Source organism: Curcuma longa, chromosome 1, assembly GCF_044706935.1.
Source record: "Curcuma longa cultivar G26 ecotype Majalengka, Jawa Barat chromosome 1, ITB_CL_G26_1.1, whole genome shotgun sequence".
NCBI classification, from domain to species: Eukaryota; Viridiplantae; Streptophyta; class Magnoliopsida; order Zingiberales; family Zingiberaceae; genus Curcuma; species Curcuma longa.
The window spans coordinates 6,830,469-6,847,353 of NC_133861.1; the positions used below are offsets into that span (position 1 = coordinate 6,830,469).

The window sequence follows — 16,885 nt, forward strand, 5'->3', positions numbered from 1 at the left end:
TTTTAAATTTATTTGATTGTTTAAAATTTTTATATTTTTAAATCTATTTAATTAATTAATAAATTTAATATTAAAATTTCTATATTAATTTGAACATTAATATATATAATATATCACCTTTTGATTGTAATACCATTTGAGTATTATAACACCTATACATTAATATCAAAATGGATATTCTTACAAACTTATTTATTTATTTTAAATTTTTTTAATTTATAAATTTGATAAGAATTTTTTTTTATGAATATAATTCATAAATTTATAGATATTACTCATGAAGACTATTTATAAACAATTTCACTATTTATCAGCACTAATAAATTAAATACATATATATTATTCAAATTTATTTATTTTAATTTAATAAATTATTTTAATTTATTTATTTAATTGGTCTTATATATATAATAAACAAACATTTGATCATGTTTATATCGAAATGGAAAGTATGCCAATAATTACATATAGACATAGACCAATCGTATAAGATAGCTAAAATAGCAGACCGTTTGCTGAAGTGGAAAGCATGCCAGCAATCTGTTTTTTTTTTTTAATAAATTAATGACAGATACTGTTCTTCATATTCCATTGTTTCTCACTGCTGATGAATGAAAAAACAAAACTAGGCAAACCATCTGAACTACATTTATGCACTGTAATTATCAGTTTCAGTTGCTTTGAGTTCATCCATTCTTGTATTGTTTCTCACTGCCGATGGTGCCTGTCGAACTGCATGCCTTGCGTTCCTTCCAGCACACCTGAAGTAGATCCATCGGTTATGGTTATTACTCAATCGACTTCTCGATTTCAGGACAGGCAAATGGGGAAAAAAATTTTTGATAAACAAATAAAAAGAATCTGAAAACCTGATAGATCTGGAAGACAATGCAAGGATGCCCTGATTTCTTCTAATAATTTGCAGGCGATTTGTTTTTGTCGAATGTTGGAATATCTACATGAACTGGAGCCATCCTGCATATGAGCAATGTTAGAGGAACAGGTCGAATCGCGTAAACTTTACTAGAAAAATGGAATCTTGCATTTAAAGCTTACTTTGCTACTCAGCTTGTATAACTTGAGGATTTGACTAACCGAGCCGCAAAGGAACCATCGATGCGATGCTTCACTGGGTTTGAGAAATAATAGCCTTCCTCTGAAACAAACTCAGGGGGAACGTATCCATCTACGGAATCGACAGCGAATTCCTGAAAAAAAATGGAGCTTCGTAGCATTTACAGTCGCATTTTTGTTATTTCATATGCGAGTGTCTTAATATCTAAAGAGGGAACCTTGGCATTGATCATCAGCAACCGAGGTAGCGAGGTTAAAGTCACAGAAAAGGTTCTTACCTTGTGGAAGGTTTTGTATATAGACCTTCCCTAGGCTTCAGGTTGGCAGTTGTACAATACATTCACCCGATTTATATGATTGACAAGTGAGAATGTATGCAATGCGATGAAACTTATATCATTTTCTACGTACTAGCATATTATATCTCGGCACACTATTTGCCAGCCTATTGTGTCGATATGATACGATATCAAAACAGTAACATCTCAACCAGAGATTGAAACCCTAGCATGGAATTGTACTTAGACATTTGTTTGTAATAGTTACATCTAGGCCTTGGGTTATTGATGTCGTATTTTTGCATGCTACTTCACTTAATGAATGTAAGATCAAGCTTGAAATAGAAGACTTAGCGCTTGGGATGCATACACAGGAAAAGATGCTCGAGGAATTAAGTTCATAGATCATACAGGATGCCTCAGAAGAAATGCCGCCACCCTCCCCTCATTTTCGTGATGATCAATGGAGCAAGTACTATACACAAGCACACCGCCGGGCTTTACCAACCTATTCATGTTTGTCAAAGTTATAAGCTCGTAAGATGTGCATCCAATATTCTCGAAGCAAGAACATGGATAGTTGGATACAAGTTATAGGCATGAGAAAAGAACATTATGTCTAGAAAGATACAGATTTATATTGATTCAAAAACTTAAAGGGCGGCGTAATTAGTCAAATGCCCTGAAATGGATTGTTGTAGCAAACAGTGATAGCAGCTCTATCCAGTTGAAGGATATAATAATGAACTGCTCTGAAAGATTCATCTGGCATTTTGCAATTAAAAGACAAAAGGAAGAATAAAAAGAACCTCACATGGAAGCGGCATCGAGGAGCTCATCTTGCAAATTCTTCAATTGCTCAAAATCTTCAAACCGTCTATTCCAGCGCAAATCTGCCCGCTTTTATTGAAGAAGGCAACCAAAAAAGCAAGTGGATAAGGAAAAAATATATATCCAAGAACACCATAACATTATATCTTAATAAATTTAGTAGACGAAATCATGCATCTTCACTAGAATCTGAATACATCAAAGCAGTTTCTACTTTCTATTTTATAAATTCAAAATCCAGAATTTCTAATTTGGATTAAAGATATGAAGGAGAGGAGGGAAAGCCTCACAAAATGAGATACAGAGCTTTATCATTTGTATACATTTTTTGTCATTTTTCCACCTAATCGTTATATTTTATCCAAGTAATTGGACCTTAAAGTACCTTGGAGAGGACACCCAGTCCTGAGCAAGGAGCATCTAACAAGACTTTGTCAAACTGAATATTATGCATTTCCTGCAAGGAAGAAAATATAACTTGCAATAAGTTATGCCCAGAACGATAACAAAATGCCCAGCAAGCACATTACTAACAGCAAAAAATACCTTCCACAAGTTTTTTTTTTCCCTAAAAAAAAGTCAAAACGACACATAAATAGTAGACATGAGGATGGACTGTTTAGTTATTTTATTTTTCTCTTGTTTAGCCTCAGTTTAGAATGATGCAGAAAAATAGAGTTCAGAAAAATCTAGATCAATCAGGGTCCAATAATATTATTTTACCTCTGAAGAAGCTAATTGGAGTTTATGATTAGACTGGTCAAATTAGATTTGACATAGTTGAGAGGGATTTAATTGTATTATTCTGGAGATTCTAACACAAATATATATATATATAATATATATATATATATATAGATAGATAGATAGATATTCTAAGAGCCATATAACTACACTTCCCTCAAGCTGAATCATAGAATTGATTGATGTCTAGTTTGCAGGGAAAAAAAAAGAGACAAATCGTGAACAATTGACAGAAAAGACATTATTTTAGTATCTACTCATTTGGCATAAACGAGAAGGCTGGGATAAAGTCTAATATTATTCTCAAAGTTGAGGAGACGATCTTAAGGAAGCCAAGTTAAGTTTTGGCATCAACTTGAATCTGCATAAAAAACAAAGAGGATACTGGAAGAGAGGAAATGGCTAATTTATCTACCAAGAGTGCAATGAAGGGATATATAAAATATTTCTGATAAAAATAATATTAGGAAAAGGGATACACTGGGAGAAAGAAATTGACCATTTCACCATAGAGGGAGCAGATGGAAGGTGAGACAGTAACAAAACTAATATGGATTTTGAGGAAAGAGAAATGTCAGAGAGGAAAACGGCAACTAATATCATCTTAAATGATAGAGCCAATATATCAAAAATAACTGAAACAATAAAACTGAGATAAAGAATTTCGTTACCTTGAGAAAAAAGAAAAAAAGATGACATCCGTTCAGGTTTCAAATATTGCAAATTTTTCATCTGCCTTCTTTTATATACTAGCTTTTTCCTTTTGACCAATAGGTGACCCAATTAAATTTTCAGGGTCATAACAAGTCATATCCACAGGAAGCCAATATGCTGCCAGGTGGTTCCAAAGAAGATGGCTAGGCCTAGAAGTAATATATGTGTGGTGCAACGGGGTTGTTGATGTCTATTGTTTAGCAATAGTTGGCTAGTGACACCAATGGAGATTGATGTGTAGAAGTCACTAAGGCTGCGTTTGGTTTGAGAGACACAAGAGACAGTGACAGAAATACAAAAATACAGAAGACAGTAGAGACAGTGACAGAATATTAATTGTATCTGTCTCCTGTTTGGTAACACAAAATACAAAAACAGAATCACGGACTTAAAAGACTAAATTACCCTTCTTTTACGGACAAAAGTATACCTATTCTCTCCTTCGTCTATTCTTCCTCCGCACCGTCTTCTTCCGTCCGCACCGAGTCGCCTTGATTCGATCGCCTCCTTCGCACCGCCCCCGGCCCCCTTTCGATCGTGACCTCCGCACTGCCTTCAAGGTTCGATCGCGACCTCAAGCACCGCCCCCGACCGCTGTGGGAAGCGACAAGGCGTCAGGTGGAGGGTGCGAACGGCGGCGCGTCAGGTGTAGGGTTGAGGGTGCGAAGGTACCCTTCCTTTGACGAGCCAGGTGGAGGGTGGAGGGTGGAGGAACGGCGGCGCGTCAGGTGGAGGGTGCGAAGGTGCGAACGGCGGCGCGTGAGGAAGGGGTGCGAACGGCGGCGCGTGAGGAATGAAGATGCAGCTGAGGGTTTAGGTGAGGGTTTTGTGGGTAAAATGGTAATTTACTTTTTCTGTCTCCGTGTAAATCCCACTGTCTCCGATTTTCGAATGGACAAAAAAAAGGGCTCAGTTGGCGACAGAGACAGAGACACAAAATGATTTTTTGTATCTGTCTCTCATTTCCAAACGGGGACAGAGACAAAAAATCAAAACTGTCTCTGTATTTCTGTCCTGTCCCCATTTCCAAAAAAAAGGGCTGCGTTTGGAAACGGGGACAGGACAGAAATACAGAGACAGTTTTGATTTTTTGTCTCTGTCCCCGTTTGGAAATGAGAGACAGATACAAAAAATCATTTTGTGTCTCTGTCTCTGTCGCCAACTGAGCCCTTTTTTTTGTCCATTCAAAAATCGGAGACAGCGGGATTTACACGGAGACAGAAAAAGTAAATTACCATTTTACCCACAAAACCCTCACCTAAACCCTCAGCTGCATCTTCATTCCTCACGCGCCGCCGTTCGCACCCTTTCCTCACGCGCTGCCGTTCGCACCTTCGCACCCTCCACCTGACGCGCCGCCGTTCCTCCACCCTCCACCCTCCACCTGGCTCGTCAAAGGAAGGGCACCTTCGCACTATCAACCCTACACCTGACGCGCCGCCGTTCGCATCCTCCACCCTCCACCCTCCACCTGACGCCTTGTCGCTTCCCACAGCGGCGACAGCGGTCGGGGGCGGTGCTTGAGGTCGCGATCGAACCTTGAAGGCAGTGCGGAGGTCACGATCGAAAGGGGGCCGGGGGCGGTGCGAAGGAGGCGATCGAATCAAGGCGACTCGGTGCGGACGGAAGAAGACGGTGCGGAGGAAGAATAGACGAAGGAGAGAATAGGTATACTTTTGTCCGTAAAAGAAGGGTAATTTAGTCTTTTAAGTCCGTGATTCTGTTTTTGTATTTTGTGTTACCAAACAGGAGACAGATACAATTAATATTCTGTCACTGTCTCTACTGTCTTCTGTATTTTTGTATTTCTGTCACTGTCTCTTGTGTCTCTCAAACCAAACGCAGCCTAAGGGATAGAGGGTTGTGCAAAGGCATGGTGACAACAGAATAAGACAACTATAAAAGTCTTGTGCTAGCAAAAGAGGAGAGGAAGCAAGAACAGTGATGATCTAATGAAGGCGCCATTGCCCATTGGTGCTGGCAAAGGGAATTATTATAAGGGACGATAATTGGCGAAGGAGGAGATTTGATATGCAGAAACTCTATTGAATGTTGCCCAGGATGATAAGTGGGAGAAAAGAGCAAGTCAGGAAAAGGTTGGCAACGTACTTGCAAATGGTCAAGGATCTATTTGTAAATATGCAATTACACAATATGTAAAATAATAAAATAAGATAATTAACACAGCTAGAAGGGACTATCTAGGGGGATTTGTCCTAATAAGTTGTCAATTATAACATGGTGCCAGAGCCACCTCGTGTTTGTTCCCATCATGCGATCTGAACATCATGCACAAAACTGCTCTTACTGTTGGGATTCTGTTCCAGTCACACAATCTTCTTGTTGTGGGTTCCGACCATCTACTTCATCAAGAAATTCTTCTGCTGCTTGTATCATCTTATTCTTGATGCACATTCTTTATTGCCAGTACCACACAGCTTGTGCACTGACTTGCTTCCTCTGCAGGAATCGCTCATGAGGATTTTAGAAGAGCTCTGACACCAGTTACATGGTCAGATCAATAAAGGTTGGTAATACAAATGGTATAAACCAAACTATATCCCTCATATCAATCCCCACAAATAGAAATATGTACCAGCACATGAAACAAAGGTTCTGATCACAGCTTTGTCAGATTGGTACATGGATTATGTTATGTTCATGAGATTTAATGAATGCACCATGGACTTAACATGATTTTAGAAGAATGACAGTAGATTTCCAATCAGAACATTCATAAAGATTAGATGGATATAAGGATTGCTATGATAAATATGCATTTGTATGATTAAATTTTGTGAATTGTATACTCACGGCGTACAAACGAAGGTCGGCATTGGTTGTGGCCACCACATCATGGACATTATGTAACCTGGATGTTTCCTTGAGAATTCTTAAGCGTCCTTTGTTTATGTCTATTGCCAATATCATACCTGGAAAAGAGAATCAGAGTTAAGTTTCTGACTAAACTAATCTCTAGAAAAAGGCAAATCAAGACTAAATGTAAAGTTTGCGACCAGAAGACAACCAGCCCCAGATAGGGCATCATTAAAATCAATTAGATGGAATTTATTAATTAGACTATTACATGCTATAAAACTAGTACTACGTTCATAAGACATGCCATTTTCATTTCCATCCGTCTCAGTCAGAACTACTCAATGTATTCTAGAGAGAATACATTCATAATCCTACTAGCTTTCATATTTTCTACAGTGGAGAATATTTCCATGAAATAGTTCTGAAGGAAACTTCAAAATTTCTTTCATGAAAAAGTGTTATTTTTGGTATATGTAAACTGGGATTTCACTGAAAAGTTATTGCCCCAAACCTGGAGGAACTAGATTGTCACGTTGAACCACCAAAAAGCTGCTTCAGACATGAGAAAGAACTATGTAAAGAAGAATATATTTTCACATATGATATTACCTTGGCCTCTCAAACATGACGCCATAAAGAGTGTCTTTCCACCAGGGGCAGCGCAACAATCAATGATGGCATCTCCTGGTTGTGGGTCCACAACTGACACAACTAGACCTGTTATGAAATATTGTCTCGTGTCATTATATTGTCCAATACCTTATGATTGATCCAATACCTTATGATATATATGTTGGGAATCCTATGCGATAAAACAAAAATTTCACAGCGGAAAATAAGATCCCTCGAGCGATCCATGCGAAAAATCCATACAAGTTTAAATCTATGAAATCTAAATCCTATTTAATAGGATTTACCTTTAATGCGTGCCCTTCGCTTATCCCGCTCGTCCAAAGGTTGTCGGATCTCTAGCACGTTCAAGTGTCTGTGCCTCTATGCGTATCCACACTAACACTTACACTTTGGAGAAACTTGGTTGTGCTAGCAACCTTGAAGAACTCGGCCAAGAAGAAGAGGAGAGGAGAAGAATGAACCACACATGAGTTTTTACAAGAAAAACTCTTTTATACTCATGTCATGAATACCAAAGGTTTTTAGGTTTTTTTTTATTCTCTCATCAATGCATGAGGCTTTTAGTATTCTCTCATCAATGTATGAGGCTTTTGGTATTCCCTCATCAATGCATGAGGCTTTTGACATTCTCTCATCAATGCATGATTAATCTTATTAATCATGCATGATAATTTCCATGCATGATAACTTCCTTTTCTTCCATGCATGATTAATCCATATTAATCATGCATGATAAATCAAATCCATTTATCAACTTGGTTTAATTTAAGTCTAACTCAAATTCAACTAACTTGAGTCTAACTCAAGTCTAGGCCATCCAATGAGCTTAATTGTTCCTTTAGTTAAATTAAAATGAACTCATCCCCAAATAAAGTGTTATTTGTGTGTGACCCAATAGGTTCTTGTAACGTTGGCAATGCCTCTAAAATCCATTTTAGAAACATAAGCAATGAGTGACATCTAGCAATGCATCATTGCTATCCAAGTGACAAGAATATCGAGATCTGACATAACCTCCGTGACTATAATAATGTATGATCATGTCCTTCTATCCTCGATATCTAGATTGATCAATGAGGTATAGACCGTGTCATCCTCTTATCAATCTTTGTGTTTCTTGATCCCCAAATAGACTCACTCAAGCAAATGAGCTCAATATCTCATATTGACTCATTTGAGCATGACCATGCATTTCGTGGTCCTACTCTATCAAGAGGCCGCAAGATATCACTTCCGTTATATGGGAGGGATAGATCTCATCTACATCACTCACATCCCTCCGCATAATTTGATACATACCCAGTGATCGCCTTTATAGTCCACCCTATTACGGGTGACGTTTAACGATACCAAAGTACATAACTCCTTATGTAGAGAACCGTAGTGACTTCAGATCTAAGGACTATTCATACTAATAGTCACATGAGAAAGTTTATGACACTCATATAACGATCCATGAAATTTTCTCATGACAGGTCAATTCAATATACATTATTTAATGTATACCCATGTGTCAACTCGATATCTCATATCCATAACTTGTGAAATCAAGTCATTCAGTTAACCTACATGCTAATCTCAGCGCATTATCGTCCCTGAATATTAATGTTTGACTAGGAATGATTAAGAGTAGTGTTCTCTATATCATCTCACTATCGATTCAAACAATCGATATGATATAGATTAGAACTAGCTACCCAAGGACATTATTATACTTAGTTATTGGGCACAAATACAAAGTAAGTATAATAATAAAAAAACATGTCTTTATTAATAATAGAATATGATACAAAAGTTCCTAGTCAATCATCACATAATTGGCTCTAGAGCTTCTACTAACAATATATATATATCTTGTTGGGATCTTATGCAAAAAATAGTAAAAAAATGCAGCGGAAAAAAATGATCCCTCCAGAGATCCATGTAAATACAGTATACCTGTTTGATCGAGTTGTCACCTTTGTTACGTGAATGGAATAATCCCAACAGCAACTTTGATTCGGTAGATTTCAGCACGATCAAAATGGTCGCGCCTCTTCGGTATCCACACCAACATGTCCTTCATTCATCGCACGGACTCAGCCTTTGGAGAAGAACCACTTTCGTTGTGCTAGCAACTTGGATGGTTTGGCCAAGAGAGGAAGAAGAGGAGACTAGAAGTGATATATATATATCTGAAAATGCATTGCAAAATGACTTTTGTACTCATCCAATAAATACAAAAGGTTTTTGCCTTTTGCTTTCCTTTTCATTAATGCTCCATTAATCCTATTAATAGACATTAATCCTCTTTAGTGGTTGAGTTTAGTCCAATGAGTCTAATTCGGATTAGACTTTATCTAATAATCCAATAGTTAGATTCATTTGAGTCTAACTCAATGAGTCTAATTCGGATTAAACTTAACTCTATAATCTTAGGGTCCATCATATTTTAGTCAAACTAAAATAAACTCATCTCCAAATCAATATGTTCTTTACGTGTGACCTAATAGGTTCTCGTAACGTTGGCAATATCTCTAAGAATGTCGAGATCCGACCTAACTTTTTTGTATCTATTATCTTGTATAACTTGATCCTTCTATCCTCAATATCTAAATTGATCTATGAGGCATAGACCGTATCATCCCCTTATCAATCTTAAATACACAACTCTTTATGTAGGGAACTATAGTGATTTCAGGTCTAAAAATTATTTATACTAATAGTCACTATGAGAATGTTTATGACACTCATATAACGATCCATGAAATATTCTTATGGCGGGTTAATTCAGTACATATTCTCTAATATATACTCATGTGTCAACTTAATATCTTATATCTATGACTTGTGAGATTAGGTCATTAATTGACCTACATACTAGTTTCAACGCATTAATATTGCCCTTGCATATTAAAGCTTGACTAAAAATAGTTAAGAGTAGTATTCTATATATATCTACAGTTTTCCACTATCAATTCAACCATTGATATGTTGTAGACTAGAACCTAGTACCTTAGGACATTATTATACTTATTCATCTGGCACAAATCTGAAATAAATATAATAACCATAAACTTTGTCTTTTATTAATGAAATATGATATAAAAATTTCCTTGTCAATCATCTCATAATGGCTCTAAGGGCTAATACTATATATATATATATATATATATATATATTATGTGATCTCAAATTAGGGAAAAGAACTTAAGATTTGTTTTAAAAAATTTTACAAGTTAGTCAGTTATTAGGAACAAGTCACTTAGAGCAATCTCTTTTTGTCTTTGTGTTCTATAAACTTCACATAAGCAACTCTCAATTTTAATAAATTTTTCCTCTTTGTGAGATTTTTATATGCGAGATTGGTTCTTTGTGTGAGTTTCATTTGGTTTTTTAGTGTTTTTAGCAATGCATTCTCAGTCCTTTTATACATCGAAGGGAAAGGAATCAATGATAGAAAAAAGATTCTCAATAGAAAAGAAAAAGATGGAAACATGGGAGGAAAAGGAAGGCTTGGTCATGGGCTCTCCGTGAGGCCTCTGCTGCATCGAGGAGGCATTTGACCAGACAAGGCCACCACAACCTCGTGGCCAAACGAGGCCACAACAACCTTTGAAGGCCTCGTAGCCAAGCGAGGCCACTGCAACCTTAGAGGCTTTGTGGCTAGACGAGGCCACAACAACCTCACGGAGACCTTGTGGAGAGCTCTGCCTAGTGCTAGTGCCAACTTCTACTCGTGCCGACCAATATGGCTCAACACTTTAATCCTTAAATGCTACAGATATGTATATTTAAGATTGCATATGGAATCATATATATATATACTAGGTCTTTCTTGAATATTTAGTCTAAAAAGTATGGAATAAAAACCACTTTCAATAAGGCAACCAATAGTGTATTGAGGATGAAAACGGATATAATGATTGAAATTAGGTTATCTATGACTTCGCAATGAGCAAGCTTGGAGTTCTAAGTGGAGCAGCTGTTTCCATTATTATACTTGGTGAAGATGTATACAAGCACTAAACTTTTCTTGATATCCATTGCAAAGTAAAGATATATCTGCAAAACTTAACCAAAAAGCACAGAAATTTGAAAGTTCTATAAATCATAGATACTCATGGCAAATATCAACTTGCTCATTGAAAGTAATAATTCTTGATAGTAAAGAAATTATGATCAAAATTTACATGATAAAAAGAGTCTTTGAGAAATTACTACCTGCACTTTCATCCTGAACTGAACATATACCTTCTTTTAGTAGTCCAGATTGTATTACAGTCTGAGTAGAAGGAGAAGTTAGAAATCTGATGCTAGAGTAGTACCATAAATTGAACTTGAAAAGGTCACGTCACACAATTTTAATCACTAAACTCAATTATGGGACTCCAATGACAATGCTGGGAGTGTACCTTGCTGAGTGCTTTGAGACTATAGAATGTTGGCAAGCTAATGGATATTAAATGTCAAAAAAAAAATCAATTCACACATAATATGAGTGAAAACCAATGCAAAAATTACATGACCAAGTAATACCAGTTTTACCTACATTGACAATTCTTTTATGGAAGTCTTCAAGGTATGCTATATGCATATAAGTTTATGTATAAGCATATCCGTTTGCACAGCATTCTAAATACTAGCTAGAAACAGGCAGTTTGCCCTGTACTGAGGGTGAAAATGCCAGATGAGTCCTTGTCATCAATGTTTGGACTGAGGGTGTAATTGCCAGATGAGTCCAAAGCTTCTTAGTGTTTAGTCTCTTTCTTCTTGAAATTGCCTCTGCTATCCTTTTTTGTTAACTTCTTCTCCCTCCTTTATTTTGCCTATTTCCTTTCTTTTCATTCATGCCAACAACCCCACTCCAAATGGTCAATAAGACACCACTTCCATAATATTTTGAAGTCATGAAGGAACAAGTTTTACATACGAGAATGTAATCAATCAATTCAATGAAAGACAACAGAAGAATGCATCACTAAAAATTAAACACATCATCATGATCTGTAATAACAATTATAATTTGTTGCAATACCTGCATCCCAGTTTGAAGTCGAACAAAATCCTTTAAATATGTTGAAAGTTCAAATGGAACCTGAGGAAAACCATTAAGTTAAATGTAGAGAAAATATATGCTTATAGAAACATTCTAATGTTGTAAGTAACAAATTCTCCTGCAATATGACAAGAACCCAGATTTTCAAATGACCAAATTTTAACCTCTCCAAAACCACTACTATCTCTCTCTCTCTCTCTCTCTCTCTCTCTGTGGATGTCTATGGGTGTGTGCACACAGTTCCATTTCTAGTAATTGCTTGCTTGAGTAAAAAAAAAGATGGGAACTGGAACTTAAGATCACAAACAAATATCATATAACTTGGCAAGAGCAAAATGGCGAGCAAGCAAGTAGGTTATCATGAAGACAACTAAGGAGATTAAAGCTAAATAGATAAGAAGAAATTCAACATTAATCCCAAACAATGTTAGTGGAGTCCCCTAGAGTCTCTAGAAGACATAACTATGAGCCAATCTACCACCTCCGATGGATGATTTGATTTTTCATCTTTTCATCTTTAGTTTATAAAAAAAACATTCAAGTTCAAATGTCAAAGACATCTCAAGCAAAACATACTCTAATATCCCTCCTATAAACTATCTTGTTACTTGTTGTTTATTTTAATGATTCATGTTAATTTGTGATGAAGCTTCCTAACCAGATTACACATGAAATATAGTTATTGATCAAGAAAAAACTTCATTGACACGTATCTTCCATGGAGAATAAGGAGAATTAAGGATAGAATCATGATAAGGAAACTTTTCAAATCCTTTGAGAGCTATGAAAACCAAAAGTATTTTGATTCCTAAATCACATGCTCGAAATGTAGCAAGTGTCCAAACTAGAAAGTGCTTAAGATAATTGTGCTATGACAGAAAAGAAACTTAAATCACCTTCAAGGATTTCAATCGATTAGCAAGGTCAATTCTTGTGTAACCTTTGGCAGTGTTAACCCTAACAGAAACTGGATTGTCATCAGTCACATAAAAAACAAGGTGTTAAAATCCAGAAAAGTGTAGCATCAGATGTTACACAAACCTTAGTCCAAAATAAGGATTACTGTTATTCCAATTCATTAGTTTCACAGATTCCTCGATCCCCCACAAGTGTATCCATCTTCTCACCATCCACTGAATAATAGAAAAAAATGACCTCCATCAGTTTTGTTGCTTGTTTCTTTACATTCTAGTGACTAGAATAATCTCATTTTAGAAGTAATTTCGGGCTAATTAAAACTGAAGTACCAATTAACACAGGGAAATGCTCACCACTGGGTGGGAATGTATAACGGCAAGAGCACGTGCTTGTGAACGATCATCACCGACTACCTTTGGCAAGGGAAGTGAATCTGTATCCTGAAACAGAAAGAGAATACTTGGTCAAATAAAAATAAGAGGCCAACAAGATTCTGTCAAACAAAAGCCAAACAATATGATCAAACACCTTCAGTGAAAGCAGCTTCCGCAAAATTCCATTAACCAAATTTCCTGCTCCAGGCCTTAAAGCCCTTTTTGCAAGTTTGACATTCTAAGATTTCAAAATAAGTCACAATACATTAGCTTGTAAAGATAAAAGGTAAATATAAACAAACAATACCATCATCTTAATGCCATCATCATCATAAATTTAGGTTACTCCTAACTATTTGGGGAAGGGTATATGGATATTGTTGCACCATTGAACTCTTTACAAGACTATCTCACTAATGATATATCTTTCCCTCCCCTTCATACCTTCAACTCTAAATCTGTCCGATTATTAAATTTACTGGTCAACTTTAAAATGTGCATATCGTCTTAACTTATGTTCCCTCAACTTATATCTTAGCAAATTTAGACTTAATGACTCATGGATAGTAGTATTTCAAGTTTTTTGTAGTGTTCTCGCACATTCATCCTATAATTCTTATCTCTAATGAATTGACTTCTGTATGTGTCATTTCCAAACTATCAAAGACTTTGATCTGTAAAGTGTAAAGTATAACAGATCATACCATAGTCTAAAAAAAATTTCTTTAAGTCTAACGAGCACTGACATCTAGAAATAATTGATGCAAACTGAAGCCATAAATAATGTGATATTTTGAAACTAATCATGAAAGGTTCTATTCCTCTTATTTCGCAATACTTCAATGAGCTATCAAATCAAAGGTAATTACAACAACTTATTTGGAAGTTAAATAAAAGAAATGTACCTCATCAACAACAGCATATGGGGGCATTTCTAGCTTGATAATCTCATAAAACCCAATTCGGAGTACCTAAAAGTTAGAGAATGTTGCCAATACATCATAGATTAACAGTGATTGAAACATTAGGCCAAGGTATCTAATGATAATGATATACCATGAGAAACATATGAATTTACAAACATGAGTTAAATAATTGACATTAGTTAAGAATTATGTATTGCAGAGAAATGTGACCCAAACAAAGATTTCATGCTACAAAAAAAGGACTAGATATTGCTTCTTTTTTTTTTTTTGTTCATTTGAAGTTCTACTAATGATCTGAGTGTCTGTATAATAAGGTCATACTTGCAAAAGCAGTGGCTCCATGTTTCTAAACATGCTCTCCTCCTTGCAAAGAGACATGATGAGATGATCAAGGTAGCGTCTCCAGCGTACAGTTCCTCCAACAATCTCACTCACCTACAACAGAGTGGGGAAAGTAAGTTCACCTGAAGATTTGATTTTACAATATTCAAAAATTTGCACATATATTCTTATGAATATAAAATTTAATTTTATATATAAAAAAACATGTTGTATGCTACTAATGAGTTTGTCTCTCTTAAAATAGTAGCTTAATGATTGTAATTTACAATTTTTCTCCATTAAGTTTAAACATTCTATGAAATGCCCTTGAATTTAAACAATTCCAATTATTTTTTTTAAAAAAAATCAATATGTGTTTATTTAATGTCAAAAAAAAGGCCCAAAAAGGCCTCCTACTTTTCAAAAAAGCTCCGAAAAAGGCACCCTCTTTCAAAAACATGTAAATAGGCCCTTCTAAAATTTTTCAAAAAGCACCCTTAATCTTCACATAAATCTCATCTATTGTTAGATCTCTGCTGACTGTCAACTAGAACTTTGTCAAACTTTATTGATAGTCAGACTAATTTATTGCTTTAAATAGAACCTAGAAACTTATTCCCTTGGTGAAATTTGAGCCCTTCACTTTTTGTGAAGCATCATATACCCTCTACCAATTTGGTAATTTAACTCATCTAATCATATTGAGAATTATATCAACATTAACATAGTTCTATACAAATTCAACCATTTGAAATATGATTTTATGCAACTCATGTGTTCAAATATGTGGGTATCAATAAACCTCACTAGTTTCACTTTTCTACACTGTGCAAGGGTAGAACCATGTTTTCCTTAAAAATGGTTATATGTCACAGAGGTATCCATTGGCTTCCTTAGTTTCAATTTTTATAAGTAGGCATCACTACACCTCCCTAATGACATTCCTAACATTGTTTACTATTTTTAGCACTAGGATAATGTAGAATCATGTCTTGAGCAGAGACCCGACAACAAAATTCTTAGAAATTTATCATTTTTTGTCACTAGGATAGTACATATGCATTTTGCTCAAACCATGATTTTGTGCCACAAAGATTTCCATTAGCTTTCATTCACATAGGTAGGCACCATTGCACCTCACTAACACTACATTCCAAGAATTGGTACATAAGTTTTGGCATCGCTAAACCTTGCTATCACGATAAGAGCAAATAAATTATATATAATTAATTGAATATCACTAATATTGATTTAATTTAAACTAATGGAGTTTATTAGATATTTATAGAGTTAGAAGGATATTTATGCAATATTAGATGATATGATAAAAAATCTAGAATTTTATAAATTTAAAGAAAAAAAATGCAATTTCCCCTACTATCATGTTTCAGAACATTTTGAAATTGTACTTCAAATTTGAGGCACAAAAAAAAAGGCAGCCTGATCGATGCATGAAGCTTCCACCAATGTAGATCCCGAATAAAGATTTATTGTACATAATCTTACCCTGCTTTGCAAAAGATGATTTCCGAGACTCGAATTCATGACCTCTAGGTCACATGGCAGCAACTTTATAGTTGCACCAATGCTCCCCTTCAAATTTGAGGCACAAAACTGAAAGAAAAATGAATAATTAGAAAAAGTGAGCAATGTAACGCTACCAGTCTAATATCTCTATCATCCAAATCCCTCGTGCGAAAACCAAGAGTCCTCTCAACGTAACCCATCTCATTCTTCGCTGAATTCCTCCCCTTCTCGTTCAACAAATCCGCAAACGCCCCTCCCTGGTCGATCCTCAACAATCTCACCGCAGACACTATTCCTCGAAAAAGAAAACACCAATTTTTGGAAAATCGCCAAATAAAACAGCATTAAAAGGAAAGCAGACGCTTTTGCTACTTTATGACTCCCGTACCCGCTCGGTGAGGCGAAATCTCAGTATTGACCGTATTGTCATTGTTCTTCTTCCTTGTACCCGGAGAACCAACTGCGTGCTTTTTCTCAGTGAGCTCCAATCCAATAGGAAAAAATCGCAAAAATCCAGTTTTTTTTACCTGGGCGGTAAGTGGAGATCCGAGCACTGGGAATTAAGGCGTTAAAGGGGCCAGAGAAGGGAGGATGAGCCGTTTGAGGGTAGGGGATCTTAGAGAGAGCAGAAGAGAGGAAGTGGGAGGAGCATAAAGAGGAAGCTCCCTCCATGGCTGCTTCGGTTGG

The 16,885-nt window shown here is 36.0% G+C and overlaps 1 protein-coding gene across 1 annotated transcript; it reads right to left on the reverse strand.

The window, feature by feature from the left end:
- Positions 1-553: 553 nt before the first annotated feature.
- Positions 554-16,885, reverse strand: LOC141831796 (uncharacterized). The gene is made up of 19 exons (XM_074719200.1): positions 16,726-16,885; positions 16,587-16,658; positions 16,333-16,487; positions 14,672-14,785; positions 14,330-14,395; positions 13,579-13,662; positions 13,404-13,490; positions 13,174-13,265; positions 13,029-13,089; positions 12,112-12,171; positions 11,298-11,358; positions 7,071-7,178; positions 6,456-6,574; positions 2,569-2,640; positions 2,167-2,252; positions 1,764-1,860; positions 1,057-1,208; positions 870-975; positions 554-761 (listed from the first exon to the last, which is right to left on the reverse strand). Exons 1-17 carry the CDS (start codon positions 16,868-16,870, stop codon positions 1,065-1,067), a joined length of 1,623 nt encoding a protein of 540 aa, XP_074575301.1. The 5' UTR covers positions 16,871-16,885; the 3' UTR covers positions 554-761; positions 870-975; positions 1,057-1,064.

Excerpts from the sequence above, each read along its gene's own strand:
- LOC141831796 (XM_074719200.1), bottom strand. The coding sequence starts at position 16,870 with ATGGAGGGAGCTTCCTCTTTATGCTCCTCCCACTTCCTCTCTTCTGCT. Across the intron at positions 16,488-16,586 it reads GATTTCGCCTCACCGAGCGG|TGTCTGCGGTGAGATTGTTG; the intron begins GTACGGGAGTCA and ends TTCGAGGAATAG. Across the intron at positions 13,266-13,403 it reads TTATACATTCCCACCCAGTG|TGGATGGTGAGAAGATGGAT; the intron begins GTGAGCATTTCC and ends TCTATTATTCAG.